At 42.2% G+C, this 22402-nt stretch overlaps 1 protein-coding gene across 1 annotated transcript in view; it reads left to right on the forward strand.

Annotated features, from left to right (window-relative positions):
• RAPGEFL1 (Rap guanine nucleotide exchange factor like 1) overlaps positions 1 to 22402 on the forward strand; it is a 66534-nt gene that overhangs the window by 39600 nt on the left and 4532 nt on the right. The window contains exons 9-12 of the mRNA XM_044299169.1: positions 13203 to 13381; positions 14138 to 14228; positions 16754 to 16804; positions 17899 to 17986. Of these exons, the coding sequence (XP_044155104.1) occupies positions 13203 to 13381; positions 14138 to 14228; positions 16754 to 16804; positions 17899 to 17986 (409 nt within the window). The remainder of the gene's footprint in view (positions 1 to 13202; positions 13382 to 14137; positions 14229 to 16753; positions 16805 to 17898; positions 17987 to 22402) is intronic.

The following is a 22402-nucleotide window of genomic DNA, read 5'->3' on the forward strand; positions in this document are numbered from 1 at the left end:
TACTCCTATACGGTGCCAGCCACAGTGTACACTTCTACAGTGCAAACCATAGTGAGCGTGGAACCATCTAATGGTACCATACAATGCAAATATCAATATCCTCTACAGCAGGGATCAGCAACTTTCGGCACTCCAGTTGTTTTGAAACTACAACTCCCAGAATCCTCATTTCACTTCTGTGGGAGTTACAAGAACAGCTAAGAAAGTGTGCATGCTGGGAGTTGTACTTTCATGGTAGCTGAAGTGCCGAAGGTTGCCGATTCCTGTTCTATAGTGTAGGCCAGACTGCACCCACAGTGTCAGCCACAGCCCCTCGGATATACTCACCTCTTGCATGTTCCATGATGCTGTATCCACAAGCTTATTCTATATTATTTATAGGCATGTCAATGGGAAATATATACATTACGGAGTTATTTTTTACGTAGTGCTACAGGGTTAGCTGGGTGGAAACCACTATAAAAAGTATAACGCCAGACATGTTGGTTGTCACCCAGCTTCCATAAGAAAAAAAACATAAGAAACGTCAAATTAATTTTTTAATAATAATACAACAGGGTGATCCAAAAAATGTATATTTACCAATTAACCTCAGTCATCACCCTGAAGCATTAATAAAAGCTCCCCAGGTATTACCCACCGATAATATATTAGGGTAGTGGGATTATGGAAATGTGTAAGTGCCCTGATAATGTCACAGCGGGTTCACCCGGCATGGTTGTGGTGCGGCGGTCACACGCGCTGTTTTTAAATGGAAGCTATCTTGCAAACGCTGCAAAAGAGCAAAGCTGGCCACGTCTGCACACAGCATTTAGCTTCTCTTATTAAATAAGCCTGGTTGTGTGGTTATTGAGTCCTCATTGCCTCAAGGAAGATGGGTTATTGATGAAAGTGTCATCTGACATGCTGTCTTCCCATGAAGAAGCCAATACTTGCTGCTGTAACTACACAGAGCTCTGATTACTAGACTCCTAAAATCGCCATCAAATTCTATTCTGTGTATTTATTCCATACATCCTGACTACATACAAACAATAAGATCTGGTGTCAGTTTTGCAAATTATAGAACAAATGACTATGTAAAGAAGTAGTCAAATAATGGAGTATTATAATGAACCTGAAGATGTAGTCAGCGGCTACATTAAAGGGGTTATCCCAGGAATAAAAAAAATTACATATATATGTATATGTATATATATATATATATATTTATATGAACAACAATACCATTTATTTATATATAGCGCCACCATATTCCGCAGCGCTTTACAAATTCATAGGGTTCATGTATGAAACAAAACTAACTGTTTAATATGCAACTGAAACACTAGGAGTCAGATATATATATATATATATATATATATACATACATACATATACTGTATATATTATGACACAGTGAGAGGTTTGGTCTGGGAAAACAGGTATTTTCCTCCCAGCATGTGCTGCTGGGCTGATTTACAGCCAGGTGAGGTCAAATACCGGACCGGATTTTAAGTGCCATGTCACTGTGTTGGGATCTGGGAGCCTTGTGTCTGGATGAAGGCTTGCTACCTGTTTGGCGTGAAAACAGGTTGGTGCTGCTATCAGCAAGGACTCTTTGAGGCAGAATTGCCGCATGGTGTGAATTACCACCAACACCGCAAGGTGACTTTTTGTTTGATTATGACTGCTTGTTTTGTCACTTGCTTAAAGTGTGAATAAAACACTGAACTGTTTGATCCAAAGAACTTGTTGTTACCTCTATACTGCGTCTACTAATCCTGTCTACCAGAGCGAGTCCCCACAATATATATATATATATATATTGTGACATAGCAAGGGGTTTTGTTTGGGAAGGCAGGTATGCGAGTCCCCACAATATATATATATATATATATATATATATATATATTTATATTGTGACATAGCAAGGGGTTTTGTTTGGGAAGGCAGGTATGCGAGTCCCCACAATATATATATATATATTGTGACATAGCAAGGGGTTTTGTTTGGGAAGGCAGGTATTTTCCTCCCAACATGGGCGGCTGGGCTGATTTCCAGCCAGGTGAGATTAAATACCGGACCAGAGTTTAAGTGCCGGTCCGGGTTTTGGCAGCACCTGGCTGTCCTTTAAATAGGCAGTTGGGCTCAGTAGCTGAGTCTCTGTTTTGGGATCTAAAGCATGGTGCCATACTAGAAGGCTGAGAGCCGCATGAGGGCTGCACGCTAGGAAACAGGCCCCCTAAAGCCTGCTGTGGACTGCCGGGGATAAAACGGCTAGCCAGGTGACGTGTCTGTTCTATGGAATTATCATTGTGTGAAATAACACCATGACTATAAGGAGTCGTTTTTCTTTTGCCTTTTGTGTGAATAAACACTGACATTTTGATTTACAAACTTGTTTTGCCTCTGTACTGCGTCCGCTTACCCTGCCTACCAGAGCAAATCTTCACATTTGGTGGAGGATGTGGGCACACGCAGTGAGGCTGGCTCATGTGACATAGCAAGGGGTTTTGTTTGGGAAGGCAGGTATTTTCCTCCCAACATGGGCAGCTGGGCTGATTTCCAACCAGGTGACATCAAATACCGGACCGGAGTTTAAGTGCTGGTCCGGGTTTTGGCAGCACCTGGCTGTCCTCTAAATAGGCAGCTGGGCTCGGCAGCTAAGTCTCTGTTTTGGGATCTGAAGAATGGTGCTGTGCTGGAAGGTTGAGAGCCGCATGAGGGCTGCATGCCGGCAAACAGGCCCCCTAAAGCCTGCTGTGGACTGCTGGGGATAAAACGGCTAGCAAGGTGACGTGTCTGTTCTATGGACTTTTCATTGTGTGAATTAACACAATGACTGTTAGTCGTTTTTCTTTTGCCTTTTGTGTGAATAAACGCTGACAACTTGTTTTGCCTCTGTACTGCATCCACTTAGGCTACTTTCACACTGGCGTTTCTGGGTCCGCTTGTGAGATCCGTTTGAGGGCTCTCACAAGCGGCCCAAAATGGATCAGTTAAGCCCCAATGCATTCTGAATGGATAAGGATCCGTTCTGAATGCATCAATTTGGCTGCGTTTGGTCTCCATTGCGTTTTTTATACTGTTACTAAAACGCCGCTTGCAGCCTTTTGGTGACTGTCTGACTATGCGGAGCCTAACAGATCCGTCTAGACTTACAATGTAAGTCAACGGTGACTGATCCGTTTTTCACTGACACAATATGGTGCAATTGAAAACGGATTCGTCCCCCATTGACTTTCAATTTAAGTCAAGATGTATCCGTTTTGACTTAGATTTTTTTTTATGAATAATGCGAACGGATCCGTTATTAACGGATACAAGCGTTTGCATTATTCGTGCGGATCCGTCTGTGCAGATACAAGACGAATCCGCACAAAACACGAGTTTGAAAGCAGCCTTACCCTGCCTATCAGAGCGAATCCTCACAATATATATATTATATAAACTGTATATAAACAGTATATATATATATATATATATATATATATATATATACATACACACACACACACATAGGTGAAACTCGAAAAATTTGAATATCGTGCAAAGTTCATCTATTTCAGTAATGCAACTGAAAAGGTGAAACTAACATATGAGAGACTCATTACATGCAAAGCGAGATATTTCAAGCCTTTATTTGGTATAATTTGGATGATTATGGCTTATAGGTTATGAAAACCCCAAAGTCACAATCTCAGGTCCCCTTTGCTCAGGGGGTATGGATTAATTCGCTGACTAGAGTGTGACACTTAGAGCCTAGAATATTGAACCTTTTCACAATATTCTAATTTTAAGTTGCATTATTGCAATTTCTTTTAGGTTGTATTACTGAAATAAATGAACTTTTGCATGATATTCAATTTTTTTTTTGTTTCACCTGAAATATATATATATATATATATATATATATATATATAATCAGGTCCATAAATATTGGGACATCGACACAATTCTAACATTTTTGGCTCTATACACCACCACAATAGATTTGAAATGAAACGAACAAGATGTGCTTTAACTGCAGACTGTCAGCTTTAATTTGAGGGTATTTACATCCAAATCAGGTGAACGGTGCAGGAATTGCAACCGTTTGCATATGTGCCTCCCACTTGTTAAGGAACCAAAAGTAATGGGACATAAAAATAATTATAAATCATACTTTCACTTTTTAATACTTGGTTGCAAAATCCTTTGCAGTCAATTACAGCCTGAAGTCTGGAACGCATAGACATCACCAGATGCTGGGTTTCATCCCTGGTGATGCTCTCCCAGGCCTCTACTGCAACTGTCTTCAGATCCTGCTTGTTCTTGGGGAATTTTCCCTTCAGTTTTGTCTTCAGCAAGTGAAATGCATGCTCAATCGGATTCAGGTTAGGTGATTGACTTGGCCATTGCATAACATTCCACTTCTTTCCCTTAAAAAGCTCTTTGGTTTCTTTTGCAGTATGCTTTGGGTCATTGTCTATCTGCACTGTGAAGTGCCATCCAATAAGTTCTGAAGCATTTGGCTGAATATGAGCAGATAATATTGCCCGAAACACTTCAGAATTCTTCCTGCTGCTTTTGTCAGCAGTCACATCATCAATAAATACAAGAGAACCAGTTCCATTGGCAGCCATACATGCCCACACCATGACACTACCACCACCATGCTTCACTGATGAGGTGGTATGCTTAGGATCATGAGCAGTTCCTTTCCTTCTCCATACTCTTCTCTTCCCATCACTCTGGTACAAGTTGATCTTGGTCTCATCTGTCCATAGGATGTTGTTCCAGAACTGTGAAGGCTTTTTAGATGTTGTTTGGCAAACCCTAATCTGGCCTTCCTGTTTTTAAGGCTCACCAATGGTTTACATCTTGTGGTGAACCCTCTGTATTCACTCTGGTGAAGTCTTTTCTTGATTGTTGACTTTGACACACATACACCTACCTCCTGGAGAGTGTTCTTGATCTTGCCAACTGTTGTTAAGGGTGTTTTCTTCACCAGGGAAAGAATTCTAAGGTCATCCACCACAGTTGTTTTCCGTGGTCTTACGGGTCTTTTGGTGTTGCTGAGCTCACCGATGTGTTCCTTCTTTTTAAGAATGTGCCAAACAGTTGTTTTGGCCATGCCTAATGTTTTTGCTATCTCTCTGATTTTTTTTTTTCAGCCTAATGATGGCTTGCTTTACTGATAGTGACAGCTCTTTGGATCTCATCTTGAGAGTTGACAGCAACACATTACAAATGCAAATGGCACACTTGAAATGAACTCTGGACCTTTTATCTGCTCATAATAATTGCGATAATGAGGGAATAACACACACCTGGCCATGGAACAGCTGAGAAGCCAATTGCCCCATTACTTTTGGTCCTTTAACAAGTGGGAGGCACATATGCAAACTGCTGTAATTCCTACACCGTTCACCTGATTTGGATGTAAATACCCTCAAATACCCTCATTAAAGCTGACGTTCTGCAGTTAAAGCACATCTTGTTCGTTTTATTTCAAATCCATTGTGGTGGTGTATAGAGCCAAAAATGTTAGAATAGTGTTGATGTCCCAATATTTATGAACCTGACTGTGTGTGTATATGTGTGTGTGTGTGTGTATCTATATATATATATATATATATATATATATATATAGATACACACACACACACACACACACACACACACACACACACACAGAAAAAAAATCACCACTCTCCAGTGTAGTTTTTATCCTTTTCTTTTTTTCCTCACCTCTCTGGAGCTCTTAACTATTCAGTTTCTGTGGGTGGGAAACAGATTGTTCCATGTGATAATCAACCTGCATCTGTTAGAAGTGCATTGTCATTTCTTGTTAACACCTTCCTCCCCAGCATAACACAATAGTCACACACAGCACCAGAGAGTCCACTAATAAACTGCACTATGGCATGCATTGCCTCCCACTATCTAAAGAAGAATATAGCCATATATTTATATGAATTTAGAGGTAGGGAGGAATGCATGAAAAGCTCCTCTGCTTCTTTTGCTTCTCTATGAGATCACTGCATTAGAACTGAAAGTAGGGGAGGAAGGAAGTAGGGAAGCTACAGAGCAATTTTTCCACCACTGAATGCAGGAAATGTGGACTAGAATTTAAGCCATAGGAGAAACAGCAGGGGGCGCTACCAGAGAGAAAAATGTAATGTATATAAAAAAAAGAACAATATTTTTTATTAAATGCATATTGCAATAATACTTCAGTTGAAATGCCCTATTTTGAATTTTTTGCATAGTAATTCTTTTTGTGAGAGAACCCCTTTAAAGAGGCTCTGTTAGCTTTACTGACATGTCTGTTGTACTAAATATTTGCATGCTCGGGAAAAAAAACTATTCTGTAGAATCTTTTTTTTTTTTTATAACTCTGCAGTGTGCTGTTCCTCTGTTATTCCTCCCGTAAGCAGAGTGTGTGCCTAACTTAGCAGGAACACACCACATTGACATGTGGAATGGTAATGTCCTGTTGTCAATTTATTCATATATTTTTAAGAGGAATGACAGTGGGACAGAACAATGTAGTGTCTGTACTCTGCTGGCTGCTACTTCGCTGCGGCAACATGGTATAGTATATCATATGATACTACTCTGATAAGCCCATTTTACCAATGACTGCAATGAGGGATATGTGTGCAGCCAGCTTATCGCACACCTTATATGCCCATGAGCCATCCATTCATAAACTACGAGCAGCTGACCTCAAAAGTAGGACGTGGTCATAATATTGTGACTCACGGTGACAACTTTATCTCACTGTGATTTTCTAGTAAAAAGATCACAGAGAGGCACGGAGCATTATCAATCATGTTAATGCTCCATGTCTCTGCTGTCCGGGACGGGGCTTGGCTGTCTTTCACGCAGCGGCTTCCACACACGGCATCCGCTCGTGTGAAAGAGCCCTTAAACAAGATCATGTGGCCATTTTTCCATTTTAGTTTCTGGGGTTTGTCTTCGACCATATCTTAAAAGAGGGAAGTTGTCAACATAAAAAATATGCCTAGAAGTGAGCCCGGTAACGTCACTGGCACTGATGGGTGGGCTTTAGCGCTGCCCTCGTCTGTAAAACAGCTCGGACAGCGCTAAAACCCGCCCATCAGTGCCGGTGACATCACCGACAACTCTGCTAAGCCTCCACCTAGCAGTGTGAAAATATAGACAAACAAGCCCTTGTCCATGAAATACTCCAATGCTCATGTCAGAGTGGCTGGAGAGCTGAAAATCGGTATATGTCTGGGTTCAGCCCTGAACCCGGAAAACCCCTTTAAGGCGGAGTTCCAAATTGTGGAGTTGACCTATAAAAAAGAAAACAGAAGACGGGGACATAAAGGGTTAATGAATGCATTTACATAAACATATGTGAAAGTTTCTCAGAGCTGTACATCATTTATATCTTAAGGGGCAACCTGATGTGGAAGTATTACAATGGGATGGAAAATCTTTGAGCTTTCACATTGCACTGTGTTTTTTCGCACTTAAACCGCATTTTCACACCATTTGGTAATATAGCTACAGTATATCGTAGTGTTACAATAGATGAAAGATTTGTGGATGCGGCCAATTCATCTTGCAGTCTGTTAAGGTGTGGGAACCTGGTACCTATGCATGGTGGTTGTCATGAGCACCTCTTGTACATGAGCGTTTTAAAACTTAGTGTAACCTCCGGGTTGTACAAAACTGTAATACAAGTCCTATAATAGTGAGAGGGGTCTTACGGTGGCATGCTGCATTGGATGTTTCATCATGGAGCTATTAGTATTGCTTCTAGGAAGAATAACTCTATAATATGTTACAGCATGGAGCACTGTACGGCATTTCTACAGCTTCTCGCATAAGGCTATGTCATGCTCATGAGGCTTCAAAGAGAATCTTTCACCACCAAATGCAGTGCAGTCTGCAAGCAGCTTGTTATAGAGCAGAAGGAGCTGAGCAAACTGACATATAGTTTTGTGGTTAAAAAAAAGTAATTTCATACATTTTATAAATCTCTGCTCCTGCTGAGCTCAAGGCCCATTCACAGGGCCAGTGTCATCACCCGGCCCACTGCTCTTGGGGGGGGGGGGGGGGGCACTCAGGTCTAATGGCAGATTGCTGAACAGTGGGGAATCCCGAAGAGTTGGGACTCTTCCTGGCTTAGGAGTTCCTGCTCTGACTCCATATATGGATATGCCCATATATGGAATCAGTTCTATGATCATAGCGCCGTGAGCTTTTGTATTCTCCCGGCGCCGTCTCCCTCACTGCGCCAACTATGTTACAATAAGGAAGCCGGCACCAGGAGCACGGCATTCACCCACTGCACCTGCGCCGAATACAGAAGCGCACGGCGCAGGCGCGGGAATTGGTACTCGATACTGAGAAGTTTCACGTCAATCAACAGGAGCGGGGCGGGCTGGAGGGACGCGATGGGTGGCTGAAATGGTTAGTGAACGGAGCCCTCTAGGTGCTAATGACGCCCACATAGCACCTAGGGGCTCATTAGCATATCTATAAAAGTACGTTTTTAACAAACGGCTGCAGGAACTACTGTTAGAAACATACTCTTATGTAGTGCTGATATTAGCGCATCGCTAATGTCAGTCAGCTACATAACAGTATTTCTGGTGGTAGAAACCCTTTAATACTATTATACTTGATACATTATACTGTATACTATATGCTTCTTAGTGAACTTACGCCCTGACAAGGCAAATATACTAGATGACGGGAGTAATTGACGTAAATCAAGTTCTCTGTGGAAAAAACTAAGGAAAGCATGTTGAAAAGGTGACTGCAAAACTAGCAAGGCTCATCACACATTAAAGAAAGCTATTTAAATCATAATCACGGTTTAACCCTTTAGGTTCCAGGGTTTGCAGGCGATGGAGCAAAAAAACGCGTTACTTGCCTTCTGTATGTGACCATTAAATATTCCATAATTACTACTTGAGTGAGTGCCGGTCCTCTTTGTGCAAGTACGTGTGGATTTACCCTGGGCCGCATCACTGACATACGGAGTGCCGACTGTGTCTTCTCTGGATATATCACAGTTAAGTGCTGCCACCTGGTGGCCTGATCTGGGATATACTAATAATGAGCCTGGAAGCCTAGTACAGGCTGCGACTCATTTTTAGAACAGGGTTTCCCGATCTCCGCTGGGGGAAGGCGCGTCTGAGCATGAAGCCCGCACTTCGGCAACACTCTCAGATGCCGTGGTGACGTTTGACAAATGCCACAAGGGGGCCCACTGAGATTTATCGCCCAAGGGCCCACATGAACCTAGAGCCGGCCCTGCTTGATAGCGTTCCCTGTGTAACTGTATATACAGAGATAGCTGTTTTAAAGTGTATAAAATGACAATCTTTGCCCACAACACCATATACCAATTTGCTCAGCTCCTCCTGCTGTATAACATACTGCCTAGAGATAGCACAGCATTTTATGGTAAAAAGTTCTCTTTAAAAGGCATCTGTCAGCAGATTTGTACCTATAAAATCACCTGTTACATGTGCACTTGGCGGCTGAAGTCATTTGTGTTGGTCCCATGTTCATATGTGCCTGCATTGCTGAGAAAATAATCTTTTATTATATGTAAATGAGCCTCTAGGAGCAACGGGGGAGTTGCTGTTACACCCAGAGGCTTTGCTCTCTCTGCAACTGCCGCATCCTCTGCACTTTGATTAAAAGGGCCAGACATTAAAAACATCATTATGCCTGACCCTGACCTAAAGTCAATCAAAGTGGGGAGGAAGCAGCAGATGAAGAGAGAACTGAGCCTTTAGGTGTAATGGCAACTCCCCTATTGCTCCTAGAGGCTCATTTGCATATATTAAAACATCATTTTCTCAGCAATGTGGACACATATGTACATGGAAACAACACAGATGCCTTCAGCTGCCAATTGCACATGTAACAGGTCAGCCAGTTTCATAGGTACAAATCTGCTGACAGATGTCCTTTAAGCCATTGCTTTTTTTGTGTTAAGGGCCGTCTTATCAATGACTGACAGTTATCTAATTTAGAGAGAGAATACAATCAATCAGTGATGTATAAAATTCATTTTTTTTTTTTAATCTTTTCTCATAAAATTATATGTCAATCTGCTCAGCTCCTCCTGCTCCATAACATGCCGACTACAGATTACACTTCATGGTGAGAGGTTATTTTTCAGTTAACTAAAGACATTACATTTCTACCAACAAATCCCAGTTAATAGAGCCTCTAGTAATCTAATGTTGACGGGCCTTGCAGAGGTTTTCTGTTTAGGTTCTACTTTTGCATTTAATGTCCCCTTAAATATGTTCTATTAGGGTTTATAGACATAATATAAGGGGGTCTCCTACTCGGCAAACAGTCCCGTCAAAGAGCGGTGTGATGAGACCAATCTCGCCACATTGCATTGGAGAAGCCTGGTTGCCCGCCTGCTCCCTTTAGACTATGGTCCTATGTTGAAACGCTTGATTTTCCCCTGCAAAGACATGAAAGCCGGGTCATTTGGTACTTGCCCTATTTGCACAGTGATACCCCAGATGGCTATGCCATGGAACCCATTTGGATAACAAAAGACTATGTGAAAGACTTTGGCTCCATGGCGATTCTACTGTATTCGTTTAGTCTGAGTGCCATTCACCTAATAATATGCGCTCAGACCTGGGCTATCTGGGGATATGTTAAATGTCTATGTTTTATGCAATAGCTGCACAGTTAAATATTTGTATGTCTCTTATTGTCTTTTGCTACCATGTGGCTAATGGAGTTTTGCCTCTGCTCTTGGAGATAAATTGGATTACTTCCCAATTGTCTACAGGACAGAAGACTTTGTGTAAAACTGTGTATTTTCCTGCCTGTGATAATTACATTAACCCATTGTGTAAGGTAATTGTATCACAGGCAGAGGAGAGGATTTTGTGTGGGAGTGTCTGAGTGTATTGTACGGGGTTACTGGTTGTTTTACAAAACCCTGTGGGTGGTACTAATGTGTAAGAATGTGTATATAAGAACAATAAACACACAGCTCTGGCTGTCCACTGCTTGACCCTCAACACGACGCCTTGTCTCGTTCTTGGGGGGGATTTATTGTATGCTGTTCCAGCTCGACTGCTAGGAGTGTAAACCTTTCATATGGTTTTTCCTATTCGGCTGTATGCAGCATTCATATGGTTTCCAGTTCGGGAGATTAGTGTCTTTAGTTGCTGCCTCTGCATCTGGACAGGGAATATCTCTTAAACGGCGTTTACCCCCTTTTATGCCCGGGGTGCCGTTACAAGCAGCTCCTGCGTTTTAAAGGTCAATGCAACCATTTATCAGATGGGTGCAGACTACATTTCCCTTGCAGGTACCATACTAAGCTTCCCCCATGAATAATAACTAGTATATTATAAATAGTTTTTTTCTGTGTTTTAGACGTAATGTAGATTTTATTTATTATGGGGCTGATAGAAAGTTGGCTTAAGATTTAACCACTAGTTTATTATTGATGAAGATGACGTAAGGCAAGTATTTTCTTACCCAACATTTTCTTTTTTCGCATCTTTGATTGCTTAGAAAACAACAGACATTATGGAAAATTTAACTGTGACCTATAATTTGTGGTTTAGCAGTGCATATAATTCTAAATTCCTGCAAGATGCTGGGAGGGGGCACTGGCAACTCAGCAGGTTAGAAAATTATTCAGTCAGACACCATATTGTTTCACAGCAAGACGTACTGCAGTTATTTCACTTTGTAACAAATAAAAAAAAAATGTTGACGAAGCGCGAGTATGAGCTAAAAGATCCTGCTGGTAATGCTGCCCATTGAAGTCAAGAAAAAAAAGATGTGACATTACCATGTACCCAGCTACCACCTTGCTGCATCAATATATGTCTGTTTCAATGAGACTCCATGCCACCAGTCCCTCTTCCATATATTGGTACTTAAAGAAAAACTTCTCACCAACATTAGTAACTCCATTGTACTGATGTTAATTTATGTTTTCTTCTCTATTCAATCTAAAGCAGAATTTAGACTTCACATCTATAGCTGAAATACGCCTAAATAAGTCACAATCTGCAACTTCGACCCGCTTACATCAGGTCTAAAAAGGTGGGCGAGGATAAGGACAGGCCGTCAGGCCCATCTCATTTACCATTTTCTACACCTGTTTCAGGTGCACAAAAAGGTCTAAATGAAAGACAGCTCAGAAGCTGTCTTACATTTAGAAGCGGCGCTGAATACACCATAGTTATGAAGAGGCCAGCGCCTCTTCATAACTTCGGCAATCCACCACCAGGGATGGGGCTTTAATAAGACCGGCTTCTTAAACGCTGGTCTTGATAAATGTGCCCCAAAGTCTCTAAAGAGCTAGGTCATAGCAACATATCAAAGGTTTTGATCGTGGGGGTCTGAATTGTGAGACCCCCACTGATCGGTAAAACGAGTAGAGAGAAGCACTCACATAGCACACTCTCTCTCCTCGCTGCAGGAGACAGGCTCAATAAAAAGTCTATGGGCCAGTCTCGATTCCATCTCCTGCAGCGGGGAAAGAGAGCACGCTATTTGAATGCTTCTGTCTCCTCGTCCTGGTGTTCTATAATGATCTGATGCTCTCAGCAGTATTTTGTGCTGCACTACAATATTACTGGCCCTCCTACTTTTGTTAGCCCTGTCTTTTGTCAATTTGGATCCGCCTACGACATGGGGCCACTTTTGGGTGTTTTTCCAGGGCCACTTTAAGATCCCCATCCGCCATCGTACACAGGTTTTGTTTGTAGTCTAATACTATAGAGATGCATGGTCCGCATGGGGCTTTTTGCAAATTTGCTTAATTTTCTTACAGGTGTATTTTAGCAGCACTGAGATTATGAAAACAATTTTGGCAAATGTGTACATAACCTTTAAAATGTGTTTTACAAGTAATGGCCTACCCTCGTTGTGGTTCCAAAAACCTGCACCTCCGCCAATCAGCCGTGTCAGTGTAACTCCAGCGCTGGCACTACACAGCTCTGTCCATTGTGTAGTGGATGGGGCTGGTTACTGCAGAGCTGCTCCCACTGAAGTAGATGGAGCTGTGTAGTTCTGTCCAGCACAAATACTACTGCAGAACAGCTGATCATCAGGAGTATAGGGTATTGGACCCCGTTGATTAGACTTTGATGCTGTATCCAGAGTATAAACCATCACTAGTAAAATCCTGGATGACACTTTAAATAGTAGAAGGCTCATTATGAAATGTCCTTATGTCTCTACAGCTGGAGTTTGTAGATTATGTATTCCATGTGGAGCGAGGACGCAGGGAGACAGCGAATCTAGAGCTCCTTTTGCAACGATGTAGCGAGGTACAGCACTGGGTCAGTACTCAAACCCTTCTATGTGAGGCACCAGCGAGACGCACTCAGCTCCTCAAGAAATTCATAAAAACAGCAGCCATGTAAGTGTTTTGCTCTTCTACATGATTGCATCCTCCACTTGTCTGAATTCTTTCCCTATTCTACCTGAACATTACATCTGTATATATTTTGTTGTCCTACCAAATACCTGTAATTGTCACTGGATGATTTTAGGCTCCAGCATACCCAGGTCCACCACCTTACCAGTGTTCCACCATGTGTGATGACAGTACACTGCTATATTCACTGCAGAAAGGAAGTATTGAATTACACCGTCATTGCCATGGCACTTTATTCCACCTCAGCACCTGTGGCAGGGTGCCACTGTAGACCAGGTTGTGCCTTCTTTCCAGTGAACGTTCTGTATGGTCACACTGATTTATCATATTTTCACTCCAGAATTCTGGCATCCAAAAGTCGCAAAAATAGCACATTTGCAACTTTTTGTACTGACTTGCATAAAATTTAAGCGACTTTTTTCATTTTTACACCACTATGAGTGGAAAAGTGTGTGTGGTTAGCTAAGTTATGAGGTTCACCCCAGATTTATCAGATTTAAGTCGCAAGCTCACTCCAGGAGGAGGGTGGAGTATGACAACTGGAGTAGCTTCTTCAGGTTAGGTCTAAGGATAAGCCGAATTTATCAAGTAACATGGGACAATTGATAAATGCGGCATAAAGTACTCCAACGCAGACTCAAGCAAAACTGACTTCAAATTTTACCCTCATGATAAATTACCCCCTGTTTTTCTGGCCACCACTTTTCATTATCTCTTTCTAACTTGGACTCTCCGCAGTTGTAAACAGAATCAGGACCTCCTATCCTTTTTTGCTATAGTGATGGGTTTGGATAATGGTGCCGTGAGCCGCCTTCGTGTTACCTGGGAGGTAAGATGAGCTTTCTACCCTTGAAAGACGTATGACAAACACTATACATTCACTGAAGAAACTAGATGTACTTTAGTAGGTGTATGATAAACACAATACAATAAAAACACTCACTCATCATAGAAGAGGTACCGAGGTCACACCAAAAAGGGCAACACTCAATCACATATCAAAATGAACTATGGAGGCAAAGTATACTATTATGGGCCATCATTCTGTGGTATCTGTCTAGATCTATAACATATGTTTCTTGCTTGTATTTATAATGTAAAACAGGGTATTCCAGTTCACATCTCATAAAAGATCACTATGAGGAACAATAAAGTGTAGAATTGATATACCGTATTTTTCACTTTATAAGACGCACTTTCCCCTCCCCAAAAGTGGGGGGGAAATGGCTGTGCGTCTTATAAAGCGGATACTTCGCTGGCCGCTATGCTGCACGGCGCGGCCAGCGAAATATCAGTGTGGAGGGAGGAGGCGGGGACACTCATGGCGGGGCCGATGCAGTGACTCTTCTATAATACACCGGGCCCCGCAACTGTTAAATACATTCAATCCGATCTATAGCTAAATTTATATCGCACTGTTCGGTACTTACTGTAGTACCGTAAGTATAGCATTAAGACGGCACAGCCCGGCAGCTCCTTCGGTCATGCACCGCCTGTCGCAGCTCCCTCGGTCATGTGCCGCCTGCCCCGTCTGCCGCAGCTCCCTCGGTCATGCGCTGCTGTCCCCGCCTGCCTGTTCATTCATAAAGTGAGATAAGCAGGCAGGCGGCGCATGAGGAGGGAGCTGCGGCAGGCGGGGCAGGCGGCGCGTGACCAAGGGAGCTGCCGGTCTGCGCCGTCTTAATGCTATACTTACGGTACTACAGTAAGTACCGAAGAGTGCTGTATACATTTAGATTGGATTGAATGTATTTAAGAGTTGCGGGGCCCGGTGTATTAGCGTAGAGTCACTGCATCGGGCCCCGCCATGAGTCTCCGCCTCCTCCCTCCACACTGATGCATCTGAGGGGGGATCTGTAGATGACATAAGTGTCACCCACAGATCCCCCATTAGTGTCACCCACAGATCCCCCATTAGTGTCACCCACAGATCCCCCATTAGTGTCACCCACAGATCCCCCATTAGTGTCACCCACAGATCACCCCATAACAGTGCGTCATCCACAGATTCCCCACAACAGTGCGGCATCCACAGACCACCATTAGTTCAAAACCTACCAAAAGCACACCTTTTGGTTCAAAATATTTTTTTCTTATTTTCCTCCTCAAAAACCTAGGTGCGTCTCATCATCAGGTGCGTCTTATAAAGCGAAAAATACGGTAGTTTACATGACTACATTTTTGTTTTGGTCATTATGGAATTTAAATATATGACTTTTCAGAATCTCCTTTAGAATATGCATGGGCCTTATATACAAGGCATAATGTCCTTCAGAATACTGTTGACCTTGTCCTGGGCATATTGGACTCTCCAAGGCAGAGACTCTCTTGTCTGCAGAGGCACACATGGACATGGCTACCTGATACTCAAATATTGTTATCACTCACTTGATCCAAACAACTGCTTTCCTGCATGACACTTTAACTGAAGTGGCCACCTCCCCAGGAGCGTCTAATATGCTAACGTTGGGGTTCCATGTTCAGGCTTTTTTCATGCAAAAGCCAGGAGTGGATTCAAACCAAGGAGAAGAGCCTGTCTTTCCTTTATACCTGTCCTCTGTTTATGATCTGTTCCTGACTTCAAAAACTGCATAAAAATCCTGACTGTGGAAGACAAAACCAGATGTGTATCATAAAGCGAGAGTAAGTATAATGGACAGATACAATCTCACCTGAAAACCAGCCTTAGGCCTCTTGCCCACGAACATAAGGGTTCAGTGCAGTCCACAATGCACGGGCACCGACCGCGGAGAAGCCGCATGCGGATCGCAGACCCATTCACTTGAATGGGGTCCGTGATCCGTCCGTTCCGCAAAAAGATAAAACAAGTTATTTCTTTTTGCGGAATGGAAGCACGGAAAGGAACACCACAGAAGCACTCCGTAGTGCTTCCGTGGGGTTCCATGCTTCCGTTCCGCACCGCATCTCCGGATTTGTGGACCTATTCAAGTGAATGGGTCCGTATCCGTGATGCGGAATGCACACAGCTGGTGACCCGTGTAGTGCAGAACCGCCGTATGCGTTCCGCAGCACAGGCACGGAACCCTTACGTTTGTGGCAAGAGGCCTTAGAACAAGTTTTGGTAGCCCTTTTACCTATTAGTTATGCTCCCAAGCAGACAATTCCATGAAGATAAGAGATTACCTACCAATGAGAGCAATATAGCTAATATAATACCAAAGTAAAAAAAGATAATATAGTCCTCTTGATTCCTATTATGAGGTTCAATAAGCACAAGTATCTCAGCTACATACAAATGAGACTGCAAACACATTTCATTTTGTATTACGTGAGCAACCCTTAATAATGCTGTATGATAAATATGTGTCAACAAATCCATTCTCTCTTTTCTAGAAATTACCTGGAAAGTTTAAGAATCTCTTTAGAAAGTTTGAAAACTTAACGGTGAGTTATAATGTTAATAAAGTCTATGGTGGTCGTCTCCTCTCTCCTTTTTTTTTTTTTTGCATTTGTTTAGTGCTTCAATTGGTGTAGTGTAGTTTTTTCAAACTGACAATTGAAGACCCTTCATTCCATTATCTCTCCACCTCTATATTACAGCAGTGCATACTTTAGACACGATTGCTGCCAGTGCTGGAGCAGATAGTGTTAGAAGTGATGATTCCCAAAGTTTCTATGGTACTCTTTTTGTGTGTTATTTTTTTTTTTTTTATACAGGAATACAGAGAAATGTATAACTCACATTAGGCATAAGTAACCAGCGGTTTGAGCCTTTTGGCCATTTATTTCAATGGTCGTTCATTCCCGTAAATTGTGCTAAACCTCTTTAGGGTAAACCTAATGTTCAATAATGTTCACTGCAAAGGTGCACTACAATACAGAGGTCCTTCAAGATACAATATTAATTGGTTCCAAGACAACCATTGTATGTTGAAACCATTGTAAGTTGAGTAATCGGTTTCAAAGCCCCAAAATGTCATCCAAGATAAGAGAAAATGAGAATTTAAGAAAAATAAGCAGATAACTAAGACAGATAAAACAAGTCCTTACATATAACAGTCAGGAATAGCTGCTAACTAGCAACTGATACAGCTATTTACCAGAGAAGTGGCCTTGATTGGTTACATCTGAGTCTGAGACAATGTATGTTGAGTCTGGTTTCACCTTACGATGGGTCAGAACAGACCATTGTACAGTATGTTGAAAATATTGTATCCTGAGGCCATTGTATCTTGAGGGATCATTGTATATGCAAATGAAAATACAAGGCTAAACCCTCATGCTAGATGTTAAAATGAGACTTTAGCCAATATATTCAGTTCAAGAACATATCGGAGACCGCGCACCCCGTCAAGGTATCTCAGTTGGCGCGGGGCCGCTAAACCTACCTATAGTGTGTGAACACTGTCTGATAGGTTCTACGGTCCGACTCACAGGCTAGTGTGACACAGGCTATCAGGTGCACCAGAATGTTCTTAAACTAACATTCATTGAGCTATATTCTGTATTCTAATAATATTGTGACCTTCTTTCCTTAGGATCCCTGCAGGAATCACAAGTCATATCGGGAAATGGTGTCCCGTATGCGACCCCCAGTAATCCCATTTATTCCCTTGATCTTGAAAGGTAAGCAGATATTAATGCCACATATGATTAAGCTTATTCCCTCAACTTTCTTCTCCTGATAATTCTGTATATCTTATGGCTCTGTAATTTAACTTTGTGCTTTAGCCTTTCAGTAGATCTTTTTGTTCTGTCCTTTTAATTTGTGCTACAGCCTTTCTGCCTATCAAGTGTGGCTCTCAGATTCTGAGGACCACCAGTGCTCCATAAAAAAAAAAAATCAACTAGCACTGTGCAACTACTGTAGAAAATGATCAATTACACAGTTCTTTCTGCAACAGAAACTGGTGCTTGTTCTCTGTGTGATCTGTAATTATTGCCCAACTCTCCCCTTCCATTAGCTAAAGTTACACTATATGGGTAAAAGTATTGGGACACCTAAAGGAGCATTTACATCCCGCTCTAACTATAAAGGCACCCTATGAAGTTAAAACAGCTTCAATTCTTCGGGGAAGGCTTTTCACAAGATATTGCAATGTTTGTGGGACTTTTATGCCCATTCATCCAGAACAGCATTTGTGAGGTGAGACAGTGATGTTAACTGAGAGGACCTGGCTCACAATCTTTGTTCTAGTTAAAGAAAAAACCCTGTGAGGTAGAAGCCAATTTTCCCCACTCAAGGGGGAAAAAAATTTCTTCCCGACTCTAATCAGAATAACTCCCTGGATAAACGATCTCTCTCTAGTAGCTATAGCCTGTAATATTATTACACTCCAGAAATACATCCAGGCCCCTCTTGAATTCCTTTATTGTACTCACCATCACCACCTCCTCAGGCAGAGAGTTCCATAGTCTCACTGCTCTTACTGTAAAGAATCCTCTTCTATGTTTGTGTACAAACCTTCTTTCCTCCAGATGCAGAGGATGTTCCCTCGTCACAGTCCTGGGGATAAATAGATGATGGGAGAGATCTCTGTACTGTCTCCTGATATATGTATACATAGTTATTAGATCTCCCCCTCAGTCGTCTTTTTTTCTAACGTGAATAACCCTAATTTTTAAAATCTTTCTGGGTACTGTAGTGCACCCATTCCAGTTATGACTTTAGTTGCCCTCCTCTGAACCCTCTCCAGCTCTGACGCCTGAGGTACTCCACTACTGACAGTGACCCAAAATCTGAGTGTGTACCATTAATAACCACCCTGTTTTCTATCACTGAGCCAGTTACTTACCCACTTACAGACGTTTTCTCCCAGTCCGAGCATTCTCATTTTATATACTAACCTTTTATGTGGTACTGTGTCAAATGCTTTGGAGAAGTCCAGATATACGACATCTATTGATTCGCCGCTGTCAAGTCTAGAACTTACCTCCTCATAGAAACTGATTAAATTAGCTTGACATGACCGATCCCTCATGAATCCATGCTGATATGGTGTTATTTGCTTATTTTCATTGAGGTACTCCAAGATAGCATTTCTTAGAAAACCTTCAAACAGTTTACCCACGACAGATGTTAAACTTACTGGCCTATAGTTTCCGGACTCTGCTTTTGGACCCTTTTTGAATATTGACACCACATTTGCTATGCGCCAATCCTGTGGAAAACTCCCTGTCAGAGTTCTTAAATATCAGAAATAAAAGTGTGGCTATGAGATTACTTAATTCTCTTAGGAGACAGGGGTGTATTCTATCTGGTCCTGGAGATTTGCCTATTTTAAGACGCCACCGTACTTCTTCCTGGGTCAGACAGGGCACTTTTAATGGGGAATTTACTTTTACATTCTGCATTTCATCTGACAGTTTATTTTCCTCTGAAACTCTTCCCTCATTACTCTGTTGAGAGCCGACACCTTCAGATTTATACTTTTTACCATTTATATAATTGAAGAACATTTTAGGGTTAGTAATGCTCTCTTTGGCAATTAATCTCTCGGTCTCTAGTTTAGTTGCCTTTATTTGTTTTTTACATATTACATTTTTTTTACTTTATAGTTTTTCAGTGGTTCCTCGCTACCCTCCTGTTTTATTAGTTTAAATGCTTTATTTTTGTTATTTATTGCTTTCTTTACAGTTCTATTTATCCACATAGTTTTTTTCTTGTTCCTTAACTTTTTATTCCCATAAGTTTTTAGCATGCTTTTAAAAATATCCAATTTTGTGGCTGTATTTTTATTTTTGAGGACTTTGTCCCAGTTAGTTAGGCCTATGGTCTCTCTTAGCTGGCTAAATTTAGCTTTTTTGAAGTTTGACATTTTTGTTCCTCCCTGAAGAAACACTCTTTTGAATGACATTTGGAAGGTTATTACTTTATGGTCACTATTTCCCAGGAGTCCCCCAACCTGCACATCTGTTGTTCTGTCAGGTCTATTGGTTAATACTAAGTCCAGTATGGCTGTCCCTCTAGTTGGGTCCTGAACCAGTTGAGAAAGGTAAATTGCCTTTGCTTATTGCCAAGAACTTGTTTCCTTTATGAGATACAGGTTTCAATTTCTTAGCCTATATCTGGGTAGTTGAAGTCCCCCATAATAACGACCTCATTATGATCTGCCGCCTCATCTATCTCGTTTAGTAGCAAATTTTCTGTGGAATCTGGTATATTAGGTGGTTTATAATAAACTCCTATTAGTATTTTATTATTGTTTTTGCTGCCATGTATCTCTACCCACAGTGACTCCACATGTTCATGTCCCTCACTTATATCTTCTCGGACTATGGGCTTTAGACAGGACTTTACATAAAGGCAGACTCCTCCCCCTCTCCGGTTTTAGCGATCCTTTCTAAACAGACTGTAACCCTGTACATTAACTGCCCAGTCATAGCCATCATCCAGCCACGTCTCAGTTATTCCCACTATGTCATAGTCCTTCTCACACATCACCAACTCCAGCTCCCCAGTTTTATTAGTCAGGCTTCTGGCATTAGTATACATACAATTAAGAGGTTTATGTATACTTTTTACCCTACACCTTTCCTTCTGAACTGTTCTAGTTCCTCCTTCCATTCCTCCCCCAGTCCCATTAGCCCCCGGACTCTATCTTCTCATCCTATAACGTAATTACCCTCCCCCAGTCCCTAGTTTAAACACTCCTCCAACCTTCTAGCCATCTTCTCCCCCAACACAGCTGTCTCTTCCCCATTGAGGTGCAGCTAATCCCTACGATAGAGACTGTAGCCGACAGGGAAGTCGGTTCAGTTCTCCAGGAACCCAAACCCCTCCTTCCTACACCAGTTCTTGAGCCACTTGTTAACCTCCCTAATCTCCCGCTGCCTTTCTTGTGTGGCTCGTGGTACAGGACCTCAACACTACCTTTGAGGTCCTTGCCCTAAGCTTGTGACCTAAATCCCTAAAATCATTTTTAAGAACGCTCCACCTACCTCTAACTTTGTCATTGGTTCCGATATGGACCATGACTGCTGGATCTTCTCCAGCCCCTCCCAGTAATCTGTCAACCCGATCCGCAATGTGTCGAACTCGAGCGCCAGGAAGACAAAACACCGTTTGACGATCCCGGTCTTTGTGAAAGATCGCCCTATCTGTACCCCTAATACTTGAGCCTCCCACTACCAGCACCTGTCTGTCCTGCCCTGCTCCCCTGGTCCCCTGCTTACTGGAGCTGACCTTCCCCTGACTGGCAAAGGAAGGGTATGGCTGCAGCAGTGCTCTCCCTAAACTGACATCCCCCTCATCTGCCAACCTTGCAAACTTGTTGGGGTGTGTCAGATCAGGTCTAGCCTCCCTGGCACTCTTCCCTCTACCCCGCTTTCTAACTGTTATCCAGCTACCTCACTTCCCTTATCCTCCTCGCTACAAACCTCCCCAACATCTAGCCCATAGAGTGCTTGCTCATTGAGCAGCAAACTCTTTTCCAAATTGTCAACGCTTCTCAGTGTTGAAATTCGCCTGTTTAGATATTCAATGTGTGATTCCAAACGGGAAATTTGCTCACATTTTGAACAAAGATATGCACCCTCAAATGGCTGTTCCAGGACTGCATAAATGTGCACTGGACTGCGCTGTCAATAATGGAACACATGCTAAATGGGGATTACGCAAGAAAAAGAGAAAAAATACAATATGGTGCAGTGATAAGAATCTAACTTACTGTAGTACCCTCCTTAAGGGTACTTCCACACTTTCCTTGTTGGATTCCGGCAGGCAGTTCCGCAGATCCGGGTATCTGTATGCAAACGAATACCATTTGTAGGCGGATCCGGATCCGTCTCACAAATGCATTGCAATACCGGATTCGTCAATCCTGTTGTCATCCGGGAAAACGGATCCAGTATTTATCTTTTTCACATTTTTAAAGGTCTGCACATGCGCAGACTGCAAAACCGGATCCGTTTTTCTGGAGCACTTGGGGACGGATCCGGCATTAATGCATTTCAAATGGAAAATAATCCCGTATTCAGCATTTTGGCAAGTGTAGCGGAATTTTGGACGGAAAAAATACTGCAGCATGCTGCAGTATTTTC

This window comes from Bufo gargarizans, chromosome 6 (genome assembly GCF_014858855.1).
Source record: "Bufo gargarizans isolate SCDJY-AF-19 chromosome 6, ASM1485885v1, whole genome shotgun sequence".
Classification (NCBI taxonomy): domain Eukaryota; kingdom Metazoa; phylum Chordata; class Amphibia; order Anura; family Bufonidae; genus Bufo; species Bufo gargarizans.